The following is a 25,918-nucleotide window of genomic DNA, read 5'->3' on the forward strand; positions in this document are numbered from 1 at the left end:
AAAATGTACAGGTTTGATAAAATGTGTAATGTGCAAAAAATATTGTGTAAGAAAGGGGGCAAATATATATTTTTATAGCACAGTAGCTTTGGGTCTGAAAAGCTCCAAACCTGTTTATTATTTAGCAGCCACCAGGAGGCTGCAAAAAATGTTTGGTCCTTTTGAAGTATATAAGAAAATTCCCTTGGCGTTGTATTCATTTTGGGTTATATGAATAAAATATTTAATCCATTTTATAAATTTAGGTCATAGTGCCAGAAATGACCTATCCTGGCTAGGCTGATTCCCACATAGCAAAATTGGTATGGCCCTGATCTGTCCCACACAATGTCCTTACACATGGCCCCCATACCGCAAAGCATGACGGCCCTTTGGTGGCTCAGATCTGGTTTGCCAGAGGTGGCCCACACATGGGCCAGCACAAGGCCAGTTTCAGACACACTGGTGGTCCTGTGCTGGCCCACCCTAACCCTAACCCCTAACCCTAACCCCTAACCCTACGGATCTAGTTCTTAAATAGATCCTGTGCTGGATCTATTTAAGAACTAAATAGATATTAACCAGCAGTTAATTGATACCAGATCTGGGCCAGACCTGCTTGCTATGTGGGTTGGCTAAGGCTTGAGATAGTTAGCTAATAAGTGTATGATTTTTGCACTGAGATCCTGGCTACTAGCGCGGCACATCTGGTTTCAAAACACAAGAATAGTGATGATGACATTGCTCATCTCAAGGCTTCAGACTAGAGCACTTATTTACACCTATTTTTCCTGGTGTAAAAACATAAATGCATCCTGGTAATCAAGATAGCTAGTTAGCGCAAGCATTAGCTGATAGCTCCCCAGCTCACTCTTCTTTACCTAGTAAATGTATTTATTTATAAACAACAGTCCAGGATGTTAAACAGTTATATCAGCCTTGCGAATATTTTATGAAAAGAAGAGGTTAATGTCTTTAAAATCTATGTCAGACCTAAAAAACACACAATGTTCTAAACTCAATATGAACTTTTGTAACTGTGTTTGCAAGAAAACCCCACAGAGCTCCATTAAGTATCAGGCTATAAAAGCAATGAGCTGTGATATGCTAAAGGACCCCATAGAGTTTAGGAAGTGTGTATTGACTTAATAAGAGGCTTTAAACTAAGAAATAGTAGCTTTTGTGTTCATATTTGTAATGGGTATTTAGCTAAAAATTCTACACTCATGAAAACAGAAACAGGAAACAAATCTGGAGCAGGACAGACCCAGAGTAAGAAAAAAATAAAGCAACTGTACCTGGAGCCAAGGTGAACTTGAAGGCGATATATAAACCTGCATTTTCATCCAGGCTATCTGGAACTTTTACTGTGAAGTTCAGCTGTCCTTTAGTCGGTAGTGTTACAGTAAGACATGTCCCATTCCCATCTTCACCTACTCTCTCATTTCCATGATCCAAGGAGTACTTATTTGGCAGGGAGACCTGAATGGCTTGTTCAGGGTCCAAACCCACAATGGGTATGGGCTGACCCTGAGGAGTGCTGAGCTCCATGGCCACAAGAGTGGTGGAAATTGGAGGATTGGCTCCTTCCAGTAAAGCGTTGTTATCCAGTAGTTTATCCAAACCAAACAACACCTGCACCACCTCAGACTCTGTATTCTCCAGATGAGCTATCAGGGAGGAGGGCATAGTAAACTGACAATGATGAGAAGCCTTAGATTTGTCAGGAAATGATGACTGTCTCGTTATCTGGTTTGACTGGCAGAGAAGATCAGAAGGGTCTCCTTGGAAACCCACTGAGGTGATATAGTTGGTGGACAGCAAAAAAGGCACCTCGCCAGAAACATATGAACGCATCAGTGTGCGCATTAGAGCTCCAGCATGACTCAGTGCTGACAGGGAGATTATTGATGCTCCCTGCAGAGTTCCCGAGTAGGCTGGGTAAAAACCACTGGATGATTCAGACGCAGCTGCCAGAGTACTACCTGGAAACACATAAAAATATGGTAAATTTCATGTCAGTACATGACTATTTCATGCAGGAGATGGTGGTTGGCCAGCACCTATAACATTAAGGATGTTTCTTCCTGTATCTGCAGCTGACAAAACGGCAGGATCCGTCTCTTTCTCTATTACATGGATCATCTTCCCCACAGTTTCCAAAACTTTCTTCTGAGAGGTTTCACGTACCAACTCACTGGGAACAGCCTGGAATAAAGAAAACATGCAATGTCAATGCAAGCAAAAAGAAAAAGAAGACGACTATGCTTCTGTTGGGATTAAATAATTTGCAGTGCCTCAATAATGCTATGCTTTTTAATAATAAGTGTTATAAAGTTATATAGTGTAGTATTAAGTGGACACAGCCCTGAAAAATAAAGGCATTAGACCATTGGGGAGTAGAAAGCTGTAGACTCTCACTCACGCTTGCTTGGGAAAATGTAGATAAGAGGGGACCATCTCTAGTGGAAAGTTACTGAGACACTGTTGTTTAGACTAGAATGAGAGAGCTTCTGTAATAAAACTGTCAGGGGCACACCACCATTTTGAGATCCACGGCAACGTGTCATGCAGGACGCATCTCCCTTCTAGAAGTAATAAAGTGTTAAATGGTCTACTGAGCAGTGTTTTGTCTTCCATCGGATGTCTCTGAGGAATCAGTGTTGATATTTACACTTCACATAGTACATAAAACATAAAAGTCATGCTCTTGTTACTAAATCTATAATTATGATCCAGTAATATAATGTAAAAGGCTGAATTTCTGCATAATAAGTAGGTACGTAATTTTTTTTTTGCATTGTAGTATTGCTACTTTTGTCATAAACCCCCCACAGCAAGATACCGAAGCCCAAAGTTGCTCCATTTCACATCTGTGAGCTAAATTAAGCTTGCAGTGGGGGAGTGGTGCTGACCTTTTCCTTCAATTCTCTACCAGAAAGCCAAGTAAATTTTTCCAAAATGTCAAACTGTTGCTTCTTCCCCTCAAGCTCACAGTTATTGTCTGGGCATTGTCTGTGGGTTCCTTACCACAGACTGCGACAGTGTCGCACTGATCTGATCAACATCTAGTAAGGTGGACACAGGGAGAGAGGCGAGAGCTTCTGTTACATTTCCGCGGATCTCCCTCCTATCCATGAGTTCCTCGGCAGTCCACTCAAAGTCCATCTGGTGAAAGGAGTGAAGTGCAGACTCAGGATTCAAAGTAACAAATAATAGTCAAGCTTTATTACAAAACTAGTAGCTACAGGCCAGAAAAGGAAATCAATAAGAGGTAATCCAAGTAAAATCGTTTTCCAAAAGGGAACCAATAGGACACAGGAATACAGAGATTTAATTTTCAAGAACATCGAAATACATAATGAGTGGCAGGGCAATCGGGATGTTGGGTACAAGAAGGCATCAAGACACGGTGTAAAGACCATTCACCCAGGACAGCTCAAAGCACCAGAGTCACATGATTGCCAAAGAAGAAAAGGAAATGAATGATCACTGAAACATGAATTAACTTGACAGAGGGAAAACACAGAAGGAAACACTGAGGGGACTAATAGAATTTTAATCTTATAATCTAAACTAAAACTCCAAAAAAAAGCTCAAGAAAAAATCTCTAATACCAAAATCCACAGACCATGACACATGCACTGGAATATGAACATTTTACATTGATACACTACCTGATTGAGCTTGCTGGTGAGGGCAATGGAATACGGGATGATTTCTTGAGGGTTACCATGTTGGACCAAAGCCCACAGTTCAGTCTGGCTCTTGTTTCTGAGCCACTGACGGGCAGCTTCATTGACTGCAGGATTTTCCACTGTCAGTGTTCTTGGGAATGCAGAAATGCAGGGCCACATCAGTTCAGTGCATTAAACTTTACAGACACTGGGCCTGAGGTGTATTATTCATAAACAATTCTCTTAAATTTTAACTAACACGACTTCTCACCTGTTCAAAGCCACAGACTTTGCCCCAGAATGGTTCTCTACAAGCAGAATGACTCTGATAACTGACACGGTTTCTCTTCGTCCAGGACTTCCCACTGGGACCAGCGTGCTGAACGTTGACTGTGTCCCCCTTGGGAGAAAAATTCAGACAATCCAAACTATAACTTTGTGTTATGAAAGGCTTAATTTTAAAGGAATAACTAAGCCTGCATGTACTTGGATGTCTATTAATAACTGCAAGCTGAGGCCATTTACCTATAGAGTGTGAGCACAGGGCACACAGTGAGCTGACATAATGCCACCTGGAAGGTATAGATCAACTGAGAGACTCTGCTTTCATCATCTTGCCATCCTATTCCAGAGAGAGCAGATGTTAGACACAACCATAAACAACAACGTACATTAAAGTCCAGCTGTGTGATTTTAACTTGTTTCCTTAAATTTGTCAGCTGGGTTGAAAAGTGTGAAAAAAACAAACATTTACACTTTTGACCTGTCAGATGAAAACATCAATGCAAATTAGATTGTGTAGCCCTGTTGTTTTATAACTTAGTGATACCTGAACAGTTGTAGGTGACCTTTGTCTCCAGTAGTTGTATGTCTGACTCTGGACTCAGATCACACAGGCCGCCATGTGGTGGATTGTTTGTTTGTATCATCAAGACGGCACTGCCCCGTTCCCCACTGTGAGGCTGGGCTACATCTAGGGCAAAGTAATAACTCTGTCCTGGCTGAAGGATGCCTGATCGCACCACCAAGCGAGAATATGTCCCTTTAGTGGTGACCTCATCAAGGACAAGGGACAGACCACTTTGGTCCTGAGCTCTCCATTTGTACTGTAGAAGACATGTTCATAAATCACAGTAATAACAAAATATATAGGCATATTTATATATTTCCCAATTTAAAAATAATCAGCCAGTCATTACTTTAATTTATCTACTAAAGAAATAATTAAATACAACCTCACACAATATTTCTTTTGCATTTCATTTCACAATAATTACCTGTGCCTGGTCATCACATTGTCCACAACGTCCAGAAAGGATAACGGGGGCGTTGTAACTGATGTGGTTAGCAGATGAGCGAACAGAACAGGATACACATTCTATAGTCACAGGAAGCAAGTGAGCGTCACTGACAGTTACCTGAAAGAAATAAGACATAAGACAAGGTTTGATGGTCATTCAGCCCAGTAGCTTCTTCCCTCAGTGACAAGTTCATCCATACCTGCTTAAATCTCCAAAATCATCTGATTGCAAGCAATATTCAACATAACTCCATACCGTTTGGTTAACAGAGGAAGGTCTCCTCCCTTCCTTGTGCACAGTAAGGGTGAAAATGTAGATTGTGCCAGGGTGTAGATGACTGCTTTGTATAGTCATCCTACTGCTGGTCCACCCGATGGGCTGCTTTACAAAAGAGGACTCTTTGGAGTTCTGCAAATTGTTATTATAGTTAGACACAGAATGAATGCAACACAATAGAAATCTTAAACATCCAAAGCTGCCTACCACTGTCATGCAGCTCCAGTGATACTGAAGGGCATCTTCTACTCCTGGCTCAATATCAGGGTCATAAGAGTCAGACCCATCAAGGACAAGGTTGTTTAAGCTGGACCACCATCTGTGGGAGCCTCCCTTGATGAGAGCTACTAATGGTGAGTGGACCACTGTGATGTTAGTCTTCAGTTTGAGGAGGATGGGAGTTTCCTGGAATGAAAGTGTGAATACCAGGCAGTAGCTCCCTACATTAAGCACGTGCTTTGGGATTGAGAGAAAAGGTGTTGCATCCTCCAGATTTTGGAGAATGACTTTGTTTCCGGAAATATCAGTGTTGCCATAGGCACAGTCTGACTCGGTGAATACCTCCCACAGATAGAGAGCCTTGTAAGAAGAGCAATTAATATTCACACTTGCTTCAAAGAAACTTGTTCTAGACCTAAATATAGTAGACTGGTTTTGGACCAGGGAGGCCTGTGGGCTGGAACATTGAAGATCCTCCACCTCTATGTGTAGCTGTGAGGACACATTGCTGACACTGTTGAAAACTGTGACCATAACTTTGTATTTGCCGGTGTTATAATAAGTGTGGTTAACAGCACTTGACTCTGTCACTAATAATTCCTTGGACTCTCCAAAGTCCCACACATATTTAATATTGCTTCCTTTGCCCACCGTTGCAGAAAATCGGATAGCATGTTCAACAAATATTTTCTTTGAATGACAGACAAGCTTTACTTTCCTAACAGGCCACTCGACTGTAGCAGTCAGGTTTACTGTCTGAGAGCATTGTCCATTGCTGGCTGACACACTAACAAACAATGAACCATTATCCAGGGGAGTAAAGATGACTTCTTTTCCCATGAGCCAAGTGGGCCTTGACCTTTCCAAGTGAAACATCCAGGTGTAGTTGACTGGAAATCCACTTTGAACCTCTGCTTTGAATTGGGTTCCTTTCTGAGCATATAGAGTAGTAGAACAACAGTTTACAAGTTGCAAACCTTGAACTTGCTCAGTGATTAGAATGCTAGAGGACGCCTCTGCACTACTGACCTGGTTGAAAGCTTGAACTGTAACTATGTGTCTCCCGACTGGAAGACTTGATGTGGTGTATTGGCCCTCAAAAATATCATGACTTAGAGTCCAGTGTTTGTTTTGGAAAGTTATAAGAAAGCTTACATTGCTTCCTTTGGAGATTGTTGGAATAAATGTTACTTGTTCGTTAGTACAGAAGGAGGACTTGCTATTGCCCAGCACAAGACCTTTGATTGCATCCTGGACTGTGACATCGTGTGAAACCATCTGCCAACTTATCTCATTGGAAACATTCAGATACACCTGGAAGGTGCCTGCATGCGAAAATCTGTAGATAAATGTTTGACTGGTTGAGGTAAAAATGTTCTGTTTGGCAGTTCTAGCTTTCCAGTCCCAATGCAGATCATTACCCTTGTGAATAAACCCATGAAAGGAAAGAGTAGCACTTGCATTGACATAAAATGGATGTGTCTTGTTGTCAATTTGAAAGTCTACATCTTGGACTTCTTCCTGAACCAAAAACTGTTTGGTGTTGTTGCTCTGGCTCACAGCGTTCCAAACTACAACTGTGACAAGATAAGAACCCAGACTTGGAAAAGTGTAAAGCAGAAAAGGTTCCTGTGTCTGAAGGGGTAAAAGGTTAGCATTCATATGCCAAAGATATTGTAAGTCTGATCCGGTATCCACAAAAACAGAGATATTCGCTACTTTCTTCCATGCCACAAAGTTTGACTGTACTGTTATGACTGCATTTTTTACACGTTCAACTACTACTAAAGAAACACTCTTGGTAACCTCACCCAACACATTGGAGGCTCTAAGCTGAACTGAAAGATTACCAGGTGTTCCAGGTAACAAATGAAAAAGTTCTTCTTCACCTGCAATTTGTTGGGTTGTTTCACTCTGTCTGGCAAGCCAATGGAAAGTAATGTTGGAGCCTTTGGTGACTGAAGTAGTAAACAACACTTCCTCATGAGTTGGTATATATTTCTCATTTATCAGGCTTTGACATTCAATCTGAAGTCCCTCTATTCTTTCAAATGCCTCAATTAAAATATCTGCCTCTCTTTTACTCAGTAGATTCTGTGCTATAGCGCTTACTCGATACACTCCTGGTCTCGGGAAAGCAAATCTAAATTCATGAGTTCCCTGACTGGTTAAAGATATGCCTTCTACTGTCCAAAAGTAGCTGGCGCTGCTAATTCCAGCACTGCTAACTGCTGTGATGACAGTTTCCTCTCCTACCACAGAATAAGGGTGGCTGGTGTGAAGTGAAAGGTCTGAAACAGGGAGTAATACATTCACTGTGAGGGTTGCAGAGTCCCGGCTAACAGCGTTAAATGCTATTGCAGTGACTGTGAACTGACCCAACAAAGTAAAGACATGTGAGACGTTATGTTTCTGCTCCGCTGGTGACCCATCTCCAAAGTTCCACAGCACTGACACATTGGTGCCAGCACAACTGGCAATCCAAAATGCTGCTACTGTATTGACAATCAGTGCATCACTTTGGCTATTGTGCCTAATAGAAAGTCCGCTCAGTGGTTTTTGAATGGTAATGTTAACTTTGGCTGTTTTGCTGCTGACTTTGTTACTTGCTGTTACTGACACCTCTTCAACACCTTCATCTCCAAAGACAAAACACCTCTCAGAGTTTTCAGTTACAGCAGCAAGATCATAGGAGTTACTAAACCATTTGAACTGGTAACCCATCATCTGTTCAGGGGACACTAACACACCAAAGCATATTTGTTCACCAACTGCCACCACATTCTTTGAGCGTTGCATCACAACATTCGTTATTGGACTTTGAACACAGACACTCGTATTAAATGAGGTACGTGTGACAGAACTAAACACAGTCAGGTTAACATGAAAAATACCATGGCTTGGAAATATATGCATGGCTGTGGACTGTCCTATCACTACAGTTACATTTGAGTCTTTAAACAGCCAATGGAAAGTCAGACTGGATACGTTTCCATTCACCAGAGCTGTAAACTGCATGTCTTTTCCACTCATGATGCATTCTGTCGGGAGAACACCTCTAATAGTCAAAGCATAGACCTCAACAATGATAGACTGAAAAGCTTTGCTGACAGAATTATAGACAGTCACTTTTACTGTATAGTTCCCTGGAAACTTATAGATGTGTGAGATGGAACCATCTGTAAGATTCTCCTGCTGGGACCCATCACCAAAGTCAAAATCCCAGAGGAGGTCAGTACCAGTAGAAACCTCAGCTTTGAAATCTGTAGCAGAGCCAACTTCACTTGATCTGCTGCTGGAGACAGTTAATCCAGAGATTTTCTCCATAACTACTACCACATGCCAGGCACTAATGGATGAAACTGTGTTATTAGCCAGTACTGTGATGTTGTATACTCCTGCAGATCCAAACCTACGGCCAGTTCTAGCGTGCATGCTTTGGACAGCTTTAGAACCATCTCCAAAGTCCCATGTGTAGAAGACAACAAAAGCGGAGGGTTCGGTGGAAGCTTCCAGATCGAAAGTCTGGTTGACAACAGGCACCAAAGTGGAAGAGGAAATGAAGAGGCTGATTAACAGAGGGCGGACATTTATCTTCATGGATGTTTCAGTGGTGTCATATTGATTGGAGACTTGAACGTGAAGTGTGTAGTCCTCTGGATTAAACACAGAAAATGAATTTTGCTTTATTGTACTGAATACTATAAGTGCATAGCAGTCAACCACAGTGTCATTTGTGGTACTTCCTACTAAAGATTTAAGAAAATTTCAAAAATATTATCCTTTCTAAAGTGGTTAAAAAAAAATATGAATCTCCATTAAAAGAGAAACAAATGGTTTAAAATATCTACATATGATTCTGGGGTCCCTGCCAAAAAGGCAACAAAGAGAAAATTTAAAAGTTAAATTAAATTAACTAAAAGTTAATTTAATGTTTGCTTAACTGGCTGTTTAAAGCACCATTAAACTCATATTAATTACCTTTTTGGCCAGCGTGTGTTGGAGAAACTAATTGTAAACATAACACTGCTCTACTGCGAACACATAAAGTCGATATGCTGAAGGAGTTTGCAATCATTTGCCTCATTACACATCAAGCAGACATATAGGAACATTAGTATTTAGCATCTGGTTTGGTTTTAACCAAAATGTGCAGCACCCCCAAATGCTCCAATATGTCCTCCAGACTTTCTAACAGTGTTGATGCTTGGTAGGTAGAATACAGTGGGTTTAGTGGAGTTAGTTGCTAAAATCAGCTGTTTTGTAAAGAAATAGTAAGGTCTGATTAAAAGTGGCAGTGAACCAAAACATTAAAGACATGGGATGTAAAGTTAAAATAGTGAAAAATATTACAATAATCAGCAGTGTCAATAATTTAAGTCTTCTGTGTGTGTTTACCTGGGATCCGATAGCTGTAGTTTACCGAGTCCTGGATATACATTTGCTTCTCTCTTCTTGCCACATGTGCTTCCATGGCCTGATATGGAGCAGGCTGCGTGCGGAGGACACTGCTACTGCCATCCCCAAAATCCCATCTAAGTGACAAGTTGCATGAAAAGCATACAAAAAGAGCTTTATGAGTGCATTTTCAGTGTAAGACTTTCTTGTCGATGAAAAATTCAGTAAAAGTCTTAGGAGAGATGGCTACAGAAGTCCTTACCTAAAGGTAACTGGAAGGGAGATATCAACTCTGACCCTCACAGTGTAGAGGTGAGTAACATCCATAGCTACAACCTCACTGACTGACAGGAACTCTGGGTCAGCTAGCAGCGTGATTTCATCTGCAGTCAGGAGGATTTGCTGGCTCTGCGAGCTCACTGGGTTGGATGCTGTCACCTACAGATAGTTCACTGATTACTAAAATCAATCCTTTTTTCTATTAACTGTAATCATGACATTTCTATTTGTTATATTTGCCAAATAATATAAAACAACTAATATCTGAGCATAGTGCACTTTTTTTTTTTTTTTTTTTTACCAGCAGCTTATACTCAGCAGGTTTCTTGAACAATACGCTGTAAGATCCCCCTTCATAGGCAAACTCTTTCAGGTCGTCAATCACCCATGAGAATTTTACTGAAGAGCCGCTCTCCACTGTGGCTGTAAATGACTACAAAATAAAACATAAAAAAATGTCATTACATTAAACTAAGGTAACTAACATTACTTTCATATCCATGTTTAACTGTGATTGCAACTCTTACTGAAACACTAACTAAATCTAAAACAAAATAGTCAATGGCCTCCAATTTAAGCACTTAAGACTGCTCAACCACAAGTGGTCCAGTCAACCACAAATATTTGATGGAGCTTTCCATACAGCTACTGCAGTACAACTGATATGCAAGGTATAAAGAAGATGCACTGACACACTGTACTCCAGGTACAGAAGCACACTCACAGACACACCAAGAAACCCCAGGTTAAGATTAAGCAAGGGAATCAAGTCAGTCAGTGATGTGTCAGCCTGAAACACTGTGGTGATGAACAAAGCAATGTGACCAGTGCAGAGAGCTTTCAGCAGCTGATGAAGTATGGATTCAAATATGAATCTTTGGTCCTATGCATTGTGAGCTGAAATATCTTGGACTTGATGAAATTTTACACCAATGATCCACTGGAATTGTAAATTAATGTAGATAAGAAACGTACTATACTTATCAACTTTATGTTACGTGTAAAGGTTCTTTAGGTATTCCTGCAATGTATTCTTGAAGTTATACTTGCAAATTTAACATTTTTTGCTAAAAACAAACAAAACCAAAAAAAAATCTGACAAAAAAAAACAAACCTCTGGAAAGGTTTTTAAGTTGCCAATTTGATTTCTCTGTAGCAAGGGAAAAAATGAATCTAAAATTGCCAGTGGCTGGAGTTATGTAGTATATTAGCTTTTTCCTGTGTTGGCCATCACACACACATGCAACCCTTATTTGGATAGACGGTTAAAATGATGGCTGGATGGATGGATCATTATGAATTATCATCTGGGGACCATGTGTGTCCTCCAGAACTTGTATAACATCTAGTTGTTATTAATTTCTTTTGGTTGCATTCAAACTGGCATAACAATTAACATAAACTGCTATTTTGAGACTCACACAAGCTATTTCGTTAAAATATATTGTTAAAAAAAAAACTTAGCATCTTTGTCACAGTTTCCTTTTTGGTGGTCTCACCTGCGATGTATCTACAAGCATCCTCAGGCATCCATGTGGCTCAACACTAAGCCCCATCACAGGCTCGTAGCCACAAACCTTCACGCTCAAACTCTGAAAACTTTGAACATCCATCACACTGATGTTCAGGATTTGAATTCCAGGTGATGATAAGACCAGAGTCGCAGATGAAAACCAGGTATCCTGGGATTGCTTCCTACAGCCAAGTGAAGACTGAAACATATTTTCAGGACAGGATGGAAGAAACGGAACTCCAGTCTGGAGCACTGGGGCTGACCATGAGCTGCTGGCTTTCTCTCCAAACAGGGCCTTGAGAATAATGACAGTTGGGACATTGATTTGGACATGAATCTGGTTCTTATCATCTGGGAGTGGGTGAATGACCTCAAGTTGGAATTTAGACCTAAGATTGGGATTAGGACCTGTAGCAAGGGGCCTAATACCACTGACAGTGGCTGTCTCTGTCGGAGTATAGTCAAAGATGTCTTCATGCTCCGTAGCTCTGTGAAGGGTGTCCACATAAAGCATCTTTAGATTACACACAACTCCATCCACCCACTTGCTTCCTTGGGGCAGTAAAGTAACTCCTTCCAACCAGCCTCCCCACTCCATCCCCCTGAAGGACAGGTAACTTTGGCTCCAGGGAGAGTTTCGAGAGGCTTCACTGTTTAGGCAATGTAGAAATGTTCCAGAGTCAAGAGTGTGCTGTATAGCCACAATATCATCAGGGTAAACCACGATGGCTCGCTCTAAGAGGGACAGCTATTGAAAAAACAAACATGATAATGTGTAAAGAATTATTGTGGCATACATTTTAAAAGGTGCATTTTCCAAAAAGGTTGCAAGATAATCAACAAACCCTTATGGTGTTTAGCTCAAAGGTAGGGTTTATTTTCAGAGGCAGGTCTGCCACCACGTGATAGAACGGTGGTAAGTCGGAGTATCTTGGGGGTAAGGCAAAGCCCCGATTTCTGATGGCAGAGTCGTAGGTGCTGCATGGACTGGTGGTGAGCACGCATGCCTCCAGTAGATGGCACCAGTGCTGCCCTGTGCTGCAGCCCCCTGTAGTGTTACACAGCGGTACTGCTGAGCAGCAGCTGAATGGATTAAGGAGAGAGCTGCAGCCTGACAAATAAAAAAGCAGATTATCACCTACAGTATCAGACAAATACATCCTACACCTCCTTCCCATTAGCACCTACTCAGCTCGACTCGACTTGACTCGGTTTTTAGCGTTTTCTATTAGGTGGTAACTTGGTTAGTAGTTGTACCTAGTCAGCCTGGGTTCCCATCAAGCTGAGTCAAGCAGAAAATGTGATGTCGATAGACTGCGTGCCATTGACGGGCCTGAGAGTGATGTCACTGAATAACCCTGCATCCTTTTCTGGCTCTCTTCTTTTATACTAAGTCTTACGAAAGGCCATAGAGTGACCAGCAGGTATACATCACCTCAATGTCCTCCAGTTTGTGTTGTGTTTGTGTTGCATACAAATGACACACACTGCACACTGGGCCTTCCTATAACTATCCCACCAACATTGAGGTGGTACTAAATTGTATTGAAAAATATCCCAAACTGAGTTGAGTGGATCTGAGCCAAGTAGGTGCTATGAAAAATTAGGCTTTAATCACTGCTGTTTCAGTACCTGGAGGTACCAAGTGGTAGTTAGGGTTGCAGTAGGGCCGAAGTATCTGGACACGAGCCAGAGAGGACACAGGACTGGGCTGGACCACCAGTTCCACTGATAGCAACTGACCTGCATGACTGAACCACAAGCCTGGGAAAAGCTGCATCTGTGGGAGACATGGGAGCCTACTTATATACAAAAGTTGTGAGTGTTTCATCCTCTCCTTTCCCTAGTTTGGAATCACATAGCAGCCGTTCATCTTATAATATCCTATGATTCCTTGAGTCAGGAGTCAGTGATTAAGCACAATACTAAACCTCTACTGTGTGCCGTCCGATGTCTGGAACACTGGGAAGAAGCTGCACGTGGGTTTCCGCATATATGCCGGTCATGAGAGCCAATCCAATGAGGTAACTGTCTATCGATGGTAAAGGCGCTACAGAAAGATGAATAAAACAAAATCACCTCAGTCTATTTCAAATGACATTTTTTTTATATATTTGACCTGACCCATTGAGGCATGGACTGCACTAACAACAGATCCTTCAAGTCCTGTAAGTTGAGAGCTGGGGGCCTCCATGGTATGGACTTGTACAGTATAGCCCACAGATGCACAATTACACTGAGATTTGGAGAACTTGGAGGCCAAGTCAACACCTCAATCTTGCTGTCGTACTCAAACCATTCCTGCTTTTCTTTCCAAGCTCCTTAGACCAGTCAAGAAATACTATTTCCATGAAATGGTGTGCATGGCTGGCAATAATGCTTGGGTAGGTGTTACGTGTCAAAATAACATCCACATGGATCCACAAGGATTTCCAACAGAACGTTACCCAAAGCTTCACACTGCCTTTGTCAGCTTGCCTTCAACCCATATTGCATCCTGGTGCCAGGAGTTCCCCAGGTAAGCGATGAACACATTAGTCTCTAATATATCCCACCCACTAACAATGTCATGATGAAGAGAATAATCAGTGTTATTCACTTCACCTGTCAGTGGTCATAATGGCATGCTTGGTCGGTGTATATATTTGGCTTTGCCAAATTATCAGCATGTTCAGTCGAGCTGTGTTTTTCTGTTTCCAGAGCTTGAGCTTTGCTTGCCCTCTGCTTTTGTTTGTTTTCCAGCTTGCCTGCCACCTGAAAACCTACCATACTGCCTGCATTCAGTTCTTCTTCCTGCTTTCACATTCATACGAGTTTCTGGTGTCCTTTAATGAAACAAAAATCTCACCATTTACTTCCATTTCACAGATGAAAAGGTATTCTCCCGCACACTGGGCTTTCCTCCACCTTCCCAGTGTTCCCAGTGCCATCTGAGTGCACTCCCCCGGATTATCATCATCTATGTCCCACCATATTGGACTTTGTGGCTGAACAACCCCTTCCTGGTCAGAGTCCTGCAGCCATACCCACACAGTGGTTTTCCTAAAATACAAAATGTTACACGTTCTGTGTTAAAGATTAAAAACAGGCTGAAGAAGCATATCCTCCTGAGAACCAGGGTCATCATTAGTCCTCTGCAGTAGACACACAAATCACAAAAAACAGAAAGTTCTCAGGAGAATATGATATGAATGATTGTGTATATTGTTCGTCAGACTCACACTGGAAAGGCATGGAGAAAGAAACTTTGAAGTTCTAGGCTGTCAGCAGCTGCTAAGTCCCCTCCCAGGGTTGTTCTGCATGAAGCCCGTGCTTCAAACCATGACACTGCCATCTCTGACAGCCAATAGCATCGTAGGCTGGTCAGGTGAACCTGACTGCCTTGCGGGCAGGGAATGTTCTCTGGAAAGCAACAGCAAAACTTAGCGAACCACATGCAAGGAGTACTTTCTTAAATAACTCATGTGAATCATATCAGTGATTAGCTTTAAATCCAGCTGAACAAAGACACATTTGACAGAATCACATTTCAGCTTTTAGGTTTAACCTTGACATTGTGTTTGTGAGACTTCAAAGCACCTGCTGCTTTTATCAGGAAATTTGAGCTACAGCACTGGTTTTAGGAGAGAAGCGCTACATGCTCCATGTGTAATGTTCTGTATGAAATACAGTCAATTTAGTGGGACAAACATTCCTCTGTTAAAGTTCTCTGTTACAAGTAAAATGCACACATTCAAACTGTGACAAGATCATCAGAAAAACTTAAGAAAAACTTTAAACTATGAAAAATTGAAGTATCCATTAATAATAATGGATTGCATTTATATAGCGCTTTTCGAGACCCTCAAAGCGCTTTACAATTCTACTATTCATTCACTCTCACATTCACACACTGGCGGAGGCAGCTATAGTTGTAGCCACAGCTGCCCTGGGGCAGACTGACAGAAGCGAGGCTGCCATATCGCGCCATCGGCCCCTCTGACCATCACCAGTAGGCGGTAGGTGAAGTGCCCAAGGACACAACAACCGAGACTGTCTGAGCCGGGGCTCGAACCATCAACCTTCCGATTACAAGACGAACTGCCAACTCTTGAGCCACGATCGCCCCATTAGTCTCTTTTTACTCCTTTACTCTTTTAAGTCTCTTCTATCCTTTTTACTGGGCTGACGCACATCATAATTCTTAATCTGAACTCAAATTAGCATGCAAACCATAAAGATTTAAGATTTCCCTCTGAACTGTTGGAATTGACTTACAAAATCAAATAAAAAGCAATTTTTACCTCATAATTGCACTCAGGTACAGGATCTTCTTTGCACTCAAAAATTACTATTTTATAGGCCTTATTACCATGAAGCGTTAATTTTAAATAAAATGCAGCTGAAATATAGAAAATCAACAGTTTATTTATTGATAAAATTACCAAATATATGGTTGGTATAAATTCAATGGATACCTTTCAAACAAATTTCATTTGATCAGCTTCCATTAAATGTAATATTTGAAATACTTGCATTTCTTATGTAACAAATTATATGGGGGAAAATGCATGTAATTTCATATTTAAAGTGAAAATTACATTTTGGGCATTTTTTTCTTTTTTGAGTGCAGTCACACAGAAGGAAGCCTCACATATTAAGTAGATCCTCTTGGGATTAAACCAGGAATCAAATATTCAAACTGCTACAATGTCGAGATTTTGTGAAAAAAGTTAAATAGTTGGTAAAAGCTGGTAAATATAATATAATATTCTTCAACCCTTCAGTGATTAAAAAATGTATCATTATCAACAAGAATTTCTTGAAATACATCAGTGAAACTGTTGTTATTACCAGACTTTAGCCGCTAAGTTGGTGTTTAATAATAATGATTTTTTTTAGACTTACAGGAGATAGCAGTTAATAGTTACATTGTGATAGCAGGATTTAATTTTGAAAATCTGGCATTTTAACACATGCTCATAAACTCCTAAATAATGGAGCACTATCGTTTGATGAAGAAGGAAGTTTTATTTTGAAAAACAAAAAAACATAGCTTTAAAGCATCTAAGAAAATATTTCATATTTTGAAAAAAAAAGAACACTTTTTGATAGGCTGGTATAAAACTAAACACAATGTCATCTGTCTTCTTCAAAAATATATATTTAAGTTATTTTCTATTACATTTAAGTATATTGCACTTCATCTTTAACTCGGTTTAACTCACTTTAATAAACACCAACGTTATTTAGCTTTATTAAAGCTTTCTGCACTTTCTTGCAGTTTGTTAATGTGCTGACAAAATTCGTCCACAAAAGGCCACCAAGCTGGCAAAGTCCTCGCTAAGTAAGTACGCATTTCCAGGACTACGTTTCTGCCGCACACACAAGGTGAAAATAGGAGTCACATTCTCTTTAACATTAAACAAACAGCAACATATACAATAAAAGCCATAATGCACAATCCTTGCTGTATACTGACAACACATGTAAAGTGGATGAAGAGTGCTACAACAATACTGTCGTATTCTGTGATCTTATCTTCAAATGTAACCATACGTTTTCTAAATTTTGAAATTATTTTGAAATGTTGAAGCTGATACTGCAGTTTTTCCAGAACACAGCATTTCTTTTCTATTTAGTAACCTGGTACAAACTTAAGATTCTCACCTCCAGCAGTTGTGATCAAAACCATACAAATAATCCAGGGTAGAGAGTGCTTCTGCGGCACAAGCGTGGCTCTCATCTTGCCGAGCAAATCACACATGGAAACAGAGCATTGTAGAAATTAATTTTCTCCTTGTATTACACTAGATTTGAAGATTCTCCTCATCTTAAATTTAGTGTCTTATCTTCCTTTCCATCCACTTCTGTGCCTTCTGCACACACACACATCTCCACTGGGCCCTCCTTCCCTCCTCCTGCAGAGACACTATGAGTTATGGTGGTACTGTTGTTTTAAAGGCCTCTTCTCTGTTCTCCGTGAGCGCCTGGGTGACTTTTACTTTGTCTCTCAGCAACAGCCATAGAAGCAGAGTGGACAGAGGAGGCCTGAGCTGCTCATTACCATGTTGTAAAACCTCCTGGCACTCAAAGGAAAGAAGCAGACTCCCTCAGGCTGGATGCAACTAAGGGTCCTGACAGAAACGAGCCTCACAGCCCAAAGAGTCACTGCAGTAGTTGTTTTAGCTTCACAGCACAGTGCGGCCAAAAGATTTTTTTTCTGTTAGAGCCAGAAAGGTCACTCTCCTGCAGTGTGTCCACACACTGTTGTCTCAGCAAGACCTCACCACTTACCCAACAAAGGCTCTGTGACGCACACGCAAAGACTAGATTTGAAAGACAGGATGCCATCCAGGTTGCCTGGAGAGTGAACAAATCATGTAGAGCAGGGGTGGGGAACTCCAGGCCTCGAGGGCCAGTGTCCTGCAGGTTTTAGATGTGTCCTTGATTAAACACAGCTTATTTAAATGGTTAAATGACCTCCTCGACATGTCTTGAAGTTCTCCAGAGGCCTGGTAATGAACTAATCGTTTGATTCAGGTGTGTTTACCCAGGAGGAGATCTAAAACCTGCAGGACACCAGCCCTTCAAGCCTGGAGTTCTCCCAACCCTGATGTAGAGGGTGGCGATAACGTCGCATTAACTTAGAATTTTCTGTATTTTTCTTTTTCTTTCTTTCTTTTTTCTTTCCTTCCCAAGAACTTAAAATTCTGTAAAGGGACCAAAGTCACTGGTTTCTGTGAAGTATATAATAGTTCAGTATTTATGGATTCAAATGGTTTTTTACCACAAAGCAGAAAAAAAACCTCTTAAAAAAACTTTACCCATACAAAACTTTAAGATTCAAATTTTGCTAATGTTCTACAGCATGACATGTTTGTGTAATGTTCGTGTTCTTTTTGGTTCAGGCACATTGCCTCCTACATATGTTCAATGTTTTTAGTCTTATTTTATTGTGGTAAATGTACGAGACTTTCCCACTTCTATTTGTATTAACTTCCAATGGGCCCTCCCTTTTTGGTTGTTATATTTTGTTTTATTATGTTATGTTTAGTTATGTTAAGAATATGTGATCTGAATTCATTAGCGCTAGATATTAATAATGTTGCATCCAAGAAAGACTGGGGCTGTGCGGTGTCATCTTACATGGAAAATACTCCTGGTTCAAGACCAGTAGGATGCATGCCCAGCCTAAAGAAAAGGGAAAGGAATGTTGGGCCAAATCAAATGTGGATCCATCTGCTGTGGTGACCCCTGGGTGATGTAACCTTTCATGAAGAGTGAAACTAGCAAAATACTTTTTTTGAGAGAGAAAAACATCACTGAATCATTTGATGAGGTTAATGAGGGAGGTGGAAACACAGTTGCAGACAATTAACCAAAGGAGATGGGGAAGTAATGCAAGCCACAGAGAACAACACTTACCAAAATATAACAGGAAGAGAGACACAACCCAATGGAGAATAAGATTAACTTAACACAACTAAATAGGGAAGGAGAAAAATAAAAAGACCGACACAAAGACGAGAGTGAAGGAACAGAAAGGGAACCGTTAAGGGAACTAACAAATCTAAAGTCATTTATAACTAACCGAAAAACTACAGGCACAAATAACAATACCAGGAATCAGATGGGCTTACTCATAAACGTAAGGCCTTACAAAACAACATTATTGATATGTACATTAGTCACTTATCAAAACCCAAAAGGAATAATGAACTAACGGCACACTGAAAACCATGGGTCCAAGAGCCAGGAAGCATGGCAAATATGGGATTTTATTCCATTTCATTTCACAATGTCAGTTTTCACCATGACTTTATGTATTTTTTAACAAATTTTCCTTTTATTAACTCAGCAATGAAGTGAATAAAATTTTATCTTATGATTGAAAATGGTCCATTAAAAAAAGTGCCTATGCTTTACCAGTTACATCAGACTGACCTATAGGTAACTGTGAACTGAAACAGTTACAGCACTAATAAAACTACAACTCAAAATCAAATTAAAGTTCCTCAAACTGTGGACTGCAGCTCATAAGGGTTCCCCAAAATAATTATCTGCATTAAAAATCAGATTTGCAAAAAATCAGATTTGATTTGCAAAAAGTCAGTTAATAATACTGTTGTTGTTGTTGTTTTTTGTTTTTTTTTACAATTTAATAAACTATTTATATATTTTGCAATTGCATCTGTTAAATATCTATTATGCTATCTATATTTATTTTAAGCTTCAGTTTGCCATTGCAAATAAAAGTCACTAGGGGGCAGCAGCGGTACGTCACACAAACACACCACCGAGGAAGAGCAGAAAACAGGAAGAAAAGAAGGAGGCTGTTGATGTTGACATATCTTAGGTAATGTTAAACGAAGAAAACATAAGGGTTTAGCTTCGTTTCTTTGAAATAAGCACTGTTAAAGGATGGAGATGTTTGCGTACTAACGGGATATTTGGAATTTAATATCTAGTTGGGTTTTTTCAATGGGGTTTTAGGGCGAATATTAGCGAAGCTATTTATCGTCCGCGAATTAGTCCTGATAAGAAACGTTATACGTGTGTGTATGTTGTATGTCGTGTAGAGATGCGATGGGTACCTTCCTTAATATTAGAGGCATGAGTCGGCATGTACACAGTGTAAGAAAGGTAAACTAAATCTGTCCCATTTCTTCCTACATTACAGCCTCACGAGGGAAAATCGCAGTACTTCTAATAAACGGTTGGTTTAATTATAAGAGCCTTTATGCCGAAGGTTTCCAGAAGGTTTTATTTATCATAAACAAGCATAGATTGATTAATTGGATGCATAGTTCGGACGATTAGTTTTGCGACATAAAATTGTAAAGATTTTGAATGAAGTTTGGTGGAAAAAGTCTTAATGACCAGCTTAAACTTTAACGCCTATATATACTAATTTTTTTTTTCGGAAATGGAATAATAACTTTATCTTGCCACTTTTATCCGAGTCAGATCTGAAGCCTTATTTATATTTCACCTGAACTTTGGATTCTATGTTTTGTTGTTGTTGTTTTCTTTAATACAAAACACTGGTTGCTGATTTGGTGCCCTAAGGACACCAAATCTGTTTTGAGAACAGATGACGTTGACAAACAGAAATGCACTGCAGTGTTTGTATGAGGACCATACGTTTGTATATTTGGTGTGTTATTTATTCTCTGTCTTTGCATTTGCAGCAGGTTCTATGCTCAAGCTAAGGACCGCTGAAGAAGAGAAAAGGAGTTGTGAAATTTCCCAGCTGAGGCAGGCTGTGTTACAAAACAATGACAGACTCCTTGATGAGATGCTCTGCCAAGAAATCTACAAGAAAGTCATCAACTGCAGAGGTGGCTGGGGCATTGCAGGCACACCCCTGCATGCTGCAGTGTCTAAAGGACACCTCAGCTGTCTGCAGGTCCTTCTAGCTCATGGTGCCATCATAGACTGCGTGGACGTCAAGGCCCAGACGCCTCTGTTCGCAGCCGTTCGAGGGAAATACCTGGACTGTGTCTTAACTCTCCTCAAAGCTGGCGCCAACCCCAACGGAAGCTCGTCCAACAACTGCTCGCCGGTCCTCACTGCTGCAAGGGAAGGCGACGCAGAGATTCTAAAACAGCTACTAAAACACGGCGCTGAGGTGAACTCCCGCGCCAAAGTCTTACTGTGGACCTCGAGTGCCAGAGTCTCCAGTGGGCCGCTTTATTTGGCTGCTGTTTATGGACACATGGAGTGCTTCAAACTGCTGCTCCTCTACGGGGCAGACCCAGACTACAACTGCACTGATGCCAAGCTGCTGAGCTCTGACAAGCAGCCCAAAACTGTCCTGGAGATGTGCCTTAGGCACGGCTGTGGCGTGGAGTACATCCAGCTTCTGATCGACTTTGGTGCAAACGTCTACCTCCCCACGCTGATCATCGAGAAGTCGACGAAGCAGAACGAGGCTGTGGAGCTGCTGCTGCGAGAAAGAGGTGTCGGACAGATTCTTCAGCGCCTTTTCATTCAGATCTTTAACACTACTGATGACGATGTAACTTAAGGAGTGCTAAAGTTTTATCTATGAAATAAATACATTTATAATATGACTTTACAGATGCCTTCTAACATTTATCCTCCAGGCATCTCTTTGCTTTACATACTATATGTTTGACTAGCATTTGTATTTAACATTAACACAGTTTGTAGGTGTGATTTTTTTTTTTCACACAGTAAAAGCTGATCAGGACTTGATAAAGGAATCAAAGAATCAAATGTTTAAGCATAATTTGTAATGGGATTAGCAGCAACTGTACTTATTTATCACTTTTCTACTCAATTGAGCTCTCAAAGTGTTGAATACTTTCTGGGATGGAGCTAAAATTCTTAAATAATGTACTTACAATATGTATACAGTAGCAGTTATATGTTTCACTCAGTTTTATTTATATAGTGCCAAATCACAACAGCAGTCACCTCAATATGTTTTACATTGTAAGTTAGAGACCCTACAATCAAACAACCACCGTTGAGTAAGCACTTGGTGACAGTGGGAAGGGAAAACTCCCATTTAACTGGAAGAGTCCTCTGCCAGACCCAGGCTCAGGGAGTGGCAGCCATCTGCCACAACCAGTTGGGGGATTGTTAAATATATGTTGGATGTCTTGTTTAGTAATAATAGTTACTGTAAACTTCATTAAATATAAATAATATTATTATCATTCATGATATATTGTGGGTATAACTTTGTTCTGTTTTGTCTACAGGAAATCCAAAAGCTTTGACCTCACAGTGCCGACTTGCTGTGCGGAGACACCTCAGAAAGATCAACAAGATCAACTGCATCGACCAGCTGGAAATGCCCACAAGTCTCATCAACTTCTTGCAACACAAAGCAGCACCAGTCACTGTTCTGTAGATAGTGAAGGTTAAGTTATTTTATGACCTGTTTTTTGTTTTGTTTTTTATTTTAGCTTAAGCTTTTATTTGCAGGATTTGAGCCCCTTTGTCCTCTTTTTAAAATGGCTTCTGTGTGAGTATGCATTGTTCTTGCTCTTAAGACTGGTTCTTCAGCTAAAAGAATAAAGGTGGATTATTGTTGTGGATTACTAGTTCTTACACTTTACCTGTCCAAGGTGTGCCCAATACTCTAATGAACTGTTATAAAGGCTGTTTGCATTGGAGTTCCCAGTGCAGTCATGTTCTTAATGATTATAGTCAGAACAATATTTTCTAATTCACACGCAAATTTTACTTTACACTCGATTCGTGAGTTATGGAGTGTCGAGACCTGATGGAGGATCTGGTATCTACCTCAGGATCGTGCAGTCTCACCTCTCAGAGATCCATCACACAGAGGCTGATGTTGGTAAATGTGTTCAAGCCCAGTTCCAAAGAAAAAGTTGTTATGCTTCGTGACACTCAAAAAAGTTGGGATTAGGCTGTAAAAGTAAGTGGTACTAAATAGAAACGGCTCGTTTGTGCCTCTGTCCCACTGAGCTGTCAACAAAGACTTTTCAAATATTTCCAAAAGAACAGCGACCTTAGACAGGCAAAGTCCTGTTGCTTTGCACATTATCACAATTCTTTGTGATGATATTATATAAATGAAATAACTGCCAAAAACCAGGACAAAAAAAATTTAAGGGAGTCAGACTACTCCATTCATCTGGTCTAAAAACAAATACTACATGAGAGGGGAGGAACTGACATATGAATAAAAATGGACACAAGAAGAAAAATTATATGAAGTTTGCTAAAATGAGAGACATTAATCTCCAAAATTAAACAAACTAATTATCTTAAAAATATATATCAAAAGAAAGGCAAGAAAGTTGGATTTCTAACATTTTCTTGTGACAACACCATGCAAGAATATTATTTTGTCAGTGGTTATTTCGTCCTGTCTCTTATCTATTCAGTATGTTGACATAGGTCTTCATTGGTGCCTAGTGACCTTTTACCTTTTCTGTTCAACCATTTAAAGCTGAACCTCAAAAATTGAAGGAAATAACATTCTTTCAACACTCTTTTGGTTTTAATACCAAGCACTTTGTGTTTAGCATTAAACATATGCAAAGTTAGTGATCATAGGAGCAAACTGAAACTTTCAAAAACTGAAATAAAATGGGCAGTAAAAGTTAATCAATAGTTAATTAAAATATAATAACAGCATGAGCTAAGTTCCTTGTAGAGTGCTAAACTAATGGGAAACAAATATCCTCTCAGTTCCCTGCAGAGATTCTCTGGGCTCAAATCAGCTGAAGAGCTGAACAATTACAGAGACCAGGTCTTGTACAGCAGAGAACTCAATCAGGTCATATCTGTTGTGAGCGAAGTGGGGAATGTTCTAGGTGGGCTCAGCGCGGTGCCTCATGCTGTCGGACTGGGAGCGCTCATCATTTCCTTGGCCTTAGACGTGGTCGCCAAAAGCCTAAACAAAAAAACCATGGGCACAGCTGAAATGTTAGGGAGGGTGTTCGCACAGGAGAAGGCCAAGGAGGTAAGAACTTAAGAAGTTAGCACTTAAAAGTGGTGTTCATTGGGATACGTAATGTAGCTAAATAAAGTAATTCACTTTTTTTCCTGTAAAAATATCCTTCTAATCAACACACAAAATTTGCCCTAATGAACGTTAACATTCCTCTCCTTAACTCTGGAGGTGCGAGATCTGATGCACGAGTATTTGAAGCGTATGCAGATCAACCTGAGAAACCCACAACTTCAACTCTCTGACACCCGTCAAATTGAGATTGCTCTTAGTGCCCAGCTCACACGGCTAAAGGTACAAAGCTGCCAGCTTTCATTTGTAACAAATCATCCCTGAATAGGGGATTTTACAGAAGTATTAATGTATAGAAATGTTCGTAATTAATTCTATGATGCTGTATAATCCAACTTCCTCTCTAAGAACTCCATGCTGATAGATGAACAAATGGACGTTTACTTTCTGAAGCAGTGGGTGAATGGAGCTGCCTTCCACACGCAGATGCTGATCCATCAGGCTCGTCTAGAAAGTGCAGGAGAACCTGATGAATCCAGAGCCGTGCGTGCGGCAGGGATTTATCAGCAGGACGTGAACCGTCTGATGGAGAAATTCAAGACCTTAATTAGAAATGGTAATGATTCAAAAGATGCCAATAGGGCAATAGAGGTTCTTTTTTCTAAACCTCAGATTACCTGGACGAGGGATTATTTTTCAAAACTGCAAGCAAATCCAGCTCTTGTGAGGCAAAATGCTGTCTTTGATATCCAAACCTGATACTGATCATCTATGTCTATCAAGCCACAAATAAGAAAAGTAAAAAGTAAATTTTAAACAACTGAAACAAGTAAAAAAAAAAAAATTGTGGCCAGTACAGTTATGTAAGGGTCCAGTCTGATCTACAGGCCTGGGAATCCAGTCAAGGAAAATAAATTGTTTATCTTAGCCAGTGCTCTGACCAAGAAAATCAGTCATCAGTCAGTTGGTCTTCCCAATTCTTCATAGTCACTGCAATTTACTGTGCTTGTGTGTTTGGTTTAGTTTAGTTTTTATTTTTAGTTGCTCATGTGAAGCACTTTGGGTAAAGTTTGGTTTTAAACCTTTGTGCCATCACACCTATATTTGTTACTTTTTCAGGACTTGAATAACATGTTTAATATCTTGTAAACTGGTTTTATTCAAAAGCCCATATATATTTGTAAAAATCATGATTTAAGCTCTGCATGAAAGGGAAACGTGTCTGGCATTATATTCCTTGGCTTTCCTTAAAAAAGTATAATGAAATGTCTCGGCACTTTCTTTGACAAATAAAAATGAATGAATGAAAAAGGAGAGACAAGCTTCAACCAGAATGAATTAATTTTCCTAGAGAGGCGAGACGAGTTTGGACAATTTGATCTGCCCATGACAAACACGTTGGAAGGAAGAGATGCTCCCACACTTCCTGTTGCAAAATATCAACAGTTGGGAGGAAGACAAGAGCAAACAGATGGACACATTTCATATTTTATTTCAAGGAAAATAAGACACTTTGTAAACCATGTGGACCAACTTTCACCGTAAAAACACGACAGACTTTTACACTTTATATTTTACTCAAATCAAATTCAGATTTAGTCTTCAATAATCTAAGTAGTATTTAGTCAAGTAAAAGTAAAATAATTTTTCCTAAATCGTGGCTAAAACTGAATGACGTTTTAGTCAAAAGACAATGATCAAAACTAAATCCACATTTGTTCTCATAATTAACAGATCCTGAACTATTTGAACTATTTCACATAAAGACGTTCGCTCAGCTTCATAAGTGTCTTTTTTCTCTTGACCTGGTCGTCTCAGACACACA

At 40.2% G+C, this 25,918-nt stretch overlaps 3 protein-coding genes across 5 annotated transcripts in view; 2 read left to right on the forward strand and 1 right to left on the reverse strand.

Moving 5' to 3' along the window:
* Window positions 1–15,038, reverse strand: part of pkd1b (polycystic kidney disease 1b) — a 29,523-nt gene extending 14,485 nt beyond the window's left edge. Inside the window, exons 1-19 of the mRNA XM_084938293.1 lie at window positions 14,864–15,038; window positions 14,491–14,684; window positions 13,574–13,692; window positions 13,275–13,422; window positions 12,488–12,753; window positions 11,629–12,390; window positions 10,431–10,562; window positions 10,113–10,288; window positions 9,851–9,987; window positions 5,441–9,108; window positions 5,213–5,365; window positions 4,934–5,074; window positions 4,486–4,762; window positions 4,182–4,278; window positions 3,928–4,056; window positions 3,657–3,807; window positions 3,010–3,147; window positions 2,043–2,187; window positions 1,278–1,964 (exon numbers count right to left, since the gene is read on the reverse strand). Coding sequence (XP_084794419.1) covers window positions 1,278–1,964; window positions 2,043–2,187; window positions 3,010–3,147; window positions 3,657–3,807; window positions 3,928–4,056; window positions 4,182–4,278; window positions 4,486–4,762; window positions 4,934–5,074; window positions 5,213–5,365; window positions 5,441–9,108; window positions 9,851–9,987; window positions 10,113–10,288; window positions 10,431–10,562; window positions 11,629–12,390; window positions 12,488–12,753; window positions 13,275–13,422; window positions 13,574–13,692; window positions 14,491–14,684; window positions 14,864–14,976 — 7,633 coding nt within the window. The 5' untranslated portion in view covers window positions 14,977–15,038. The remainder of the gene's footprint in view (window positions 1–1,277; window positions 1,965–2,042; window positions 2,188–3,009; window positions 3,148–3,656; window positions 3,808–3,927; window positions 4,057–4,181; window positions 4,279–4,485; window positions 4,763–4,933; window positions 5,075–5,212; window positions 5,366–5,440; window positions 9,109–9,850; window positions 9,988–10,112; window positions 10,289–10,430; window positions 10,563–11,628; window positions 12,391–12,487; window positions 12,754–13,274; window positions 13,423–13,573; window positions 13,693–14,490; window positions 14,685–14,863) is intronic.
* A 4,856-nt stretch (window positions 15,039–19,894) lies between these two features.
* Window positions 19,895–22,696, forward strand: LOC146382027 (ankyrin repeat and SOCS box protein 12-like). 3 transcript variants are annotated; one of them, XM_084938294.1, is made up of 3 exons: window positions 19,895–19,980; window positions 20,816–21,586; window positions 22,358–22,696. In XM_084938294.1, exons 2-3 carry the CDS (start codon window positions 20,824–20,826, stop codon window positions 22,507–22,509), a joined length of 915 nt encoding a protein of 304 aa, XP_084794420.1. In that variant the 5' UTR covers window positions 19,895–19,980; window positions 20,816–20,823; the 3' UTR covers window positions 22,510–22,696. The 3 variants fall into 3 exon arrangements, with proteins under 3 accessions (XP_084794420.1, XP_084794422.1, XP_084794421.1); XM_084938296.1 differs by having other exon boundaries at window positions 19,926–19,980; window positions 20,819–21,586; XM_084938295.1 differs by lacking the exon at window positions 19,895–19,980 and adding an exon at window positions 19,987–20,340.
* A 115-nt stretch (window positions 22,697–22,811) lies between these two features.
* LOC146382028 (uncharacterized) lies at window positions 22,812–25,396 on the forward strand. The gene is made up of 3 exons (XM_084938297.1): window positions 22,812–24,093; window positions 24,253–24,375; window positions 24,502–25,396. Exons 1-3 carry the CDS (start codon window positions 23,797–23,799, stop codon window positions 24,850–24,852), a joined length of 771 nt encoding a protein of 256 aa, XP_084794423.1. The 5' UTR covers window positions 22,812–23,796; the 3' UTR covers window positions 24,853–25,396.
* Window positions 25,397–25,918: the final 522 nt, after the last annotated feature.

Source organism: Perissodus microlepis, chromosome 8 (genome assembly GCF_051167445.1).
Source record: "Perissodus microlepis isolate ML-2025 ecotype Zambia chromosome 8, ASM5116744v1, whole genome shotgun sequence".
Lineage (NCBI taxonomy): Eukaryota > Metazoa > Chordata > Actinopteri > Cichliformes > Cichlidae > Perissodus > Perissodus microlepis.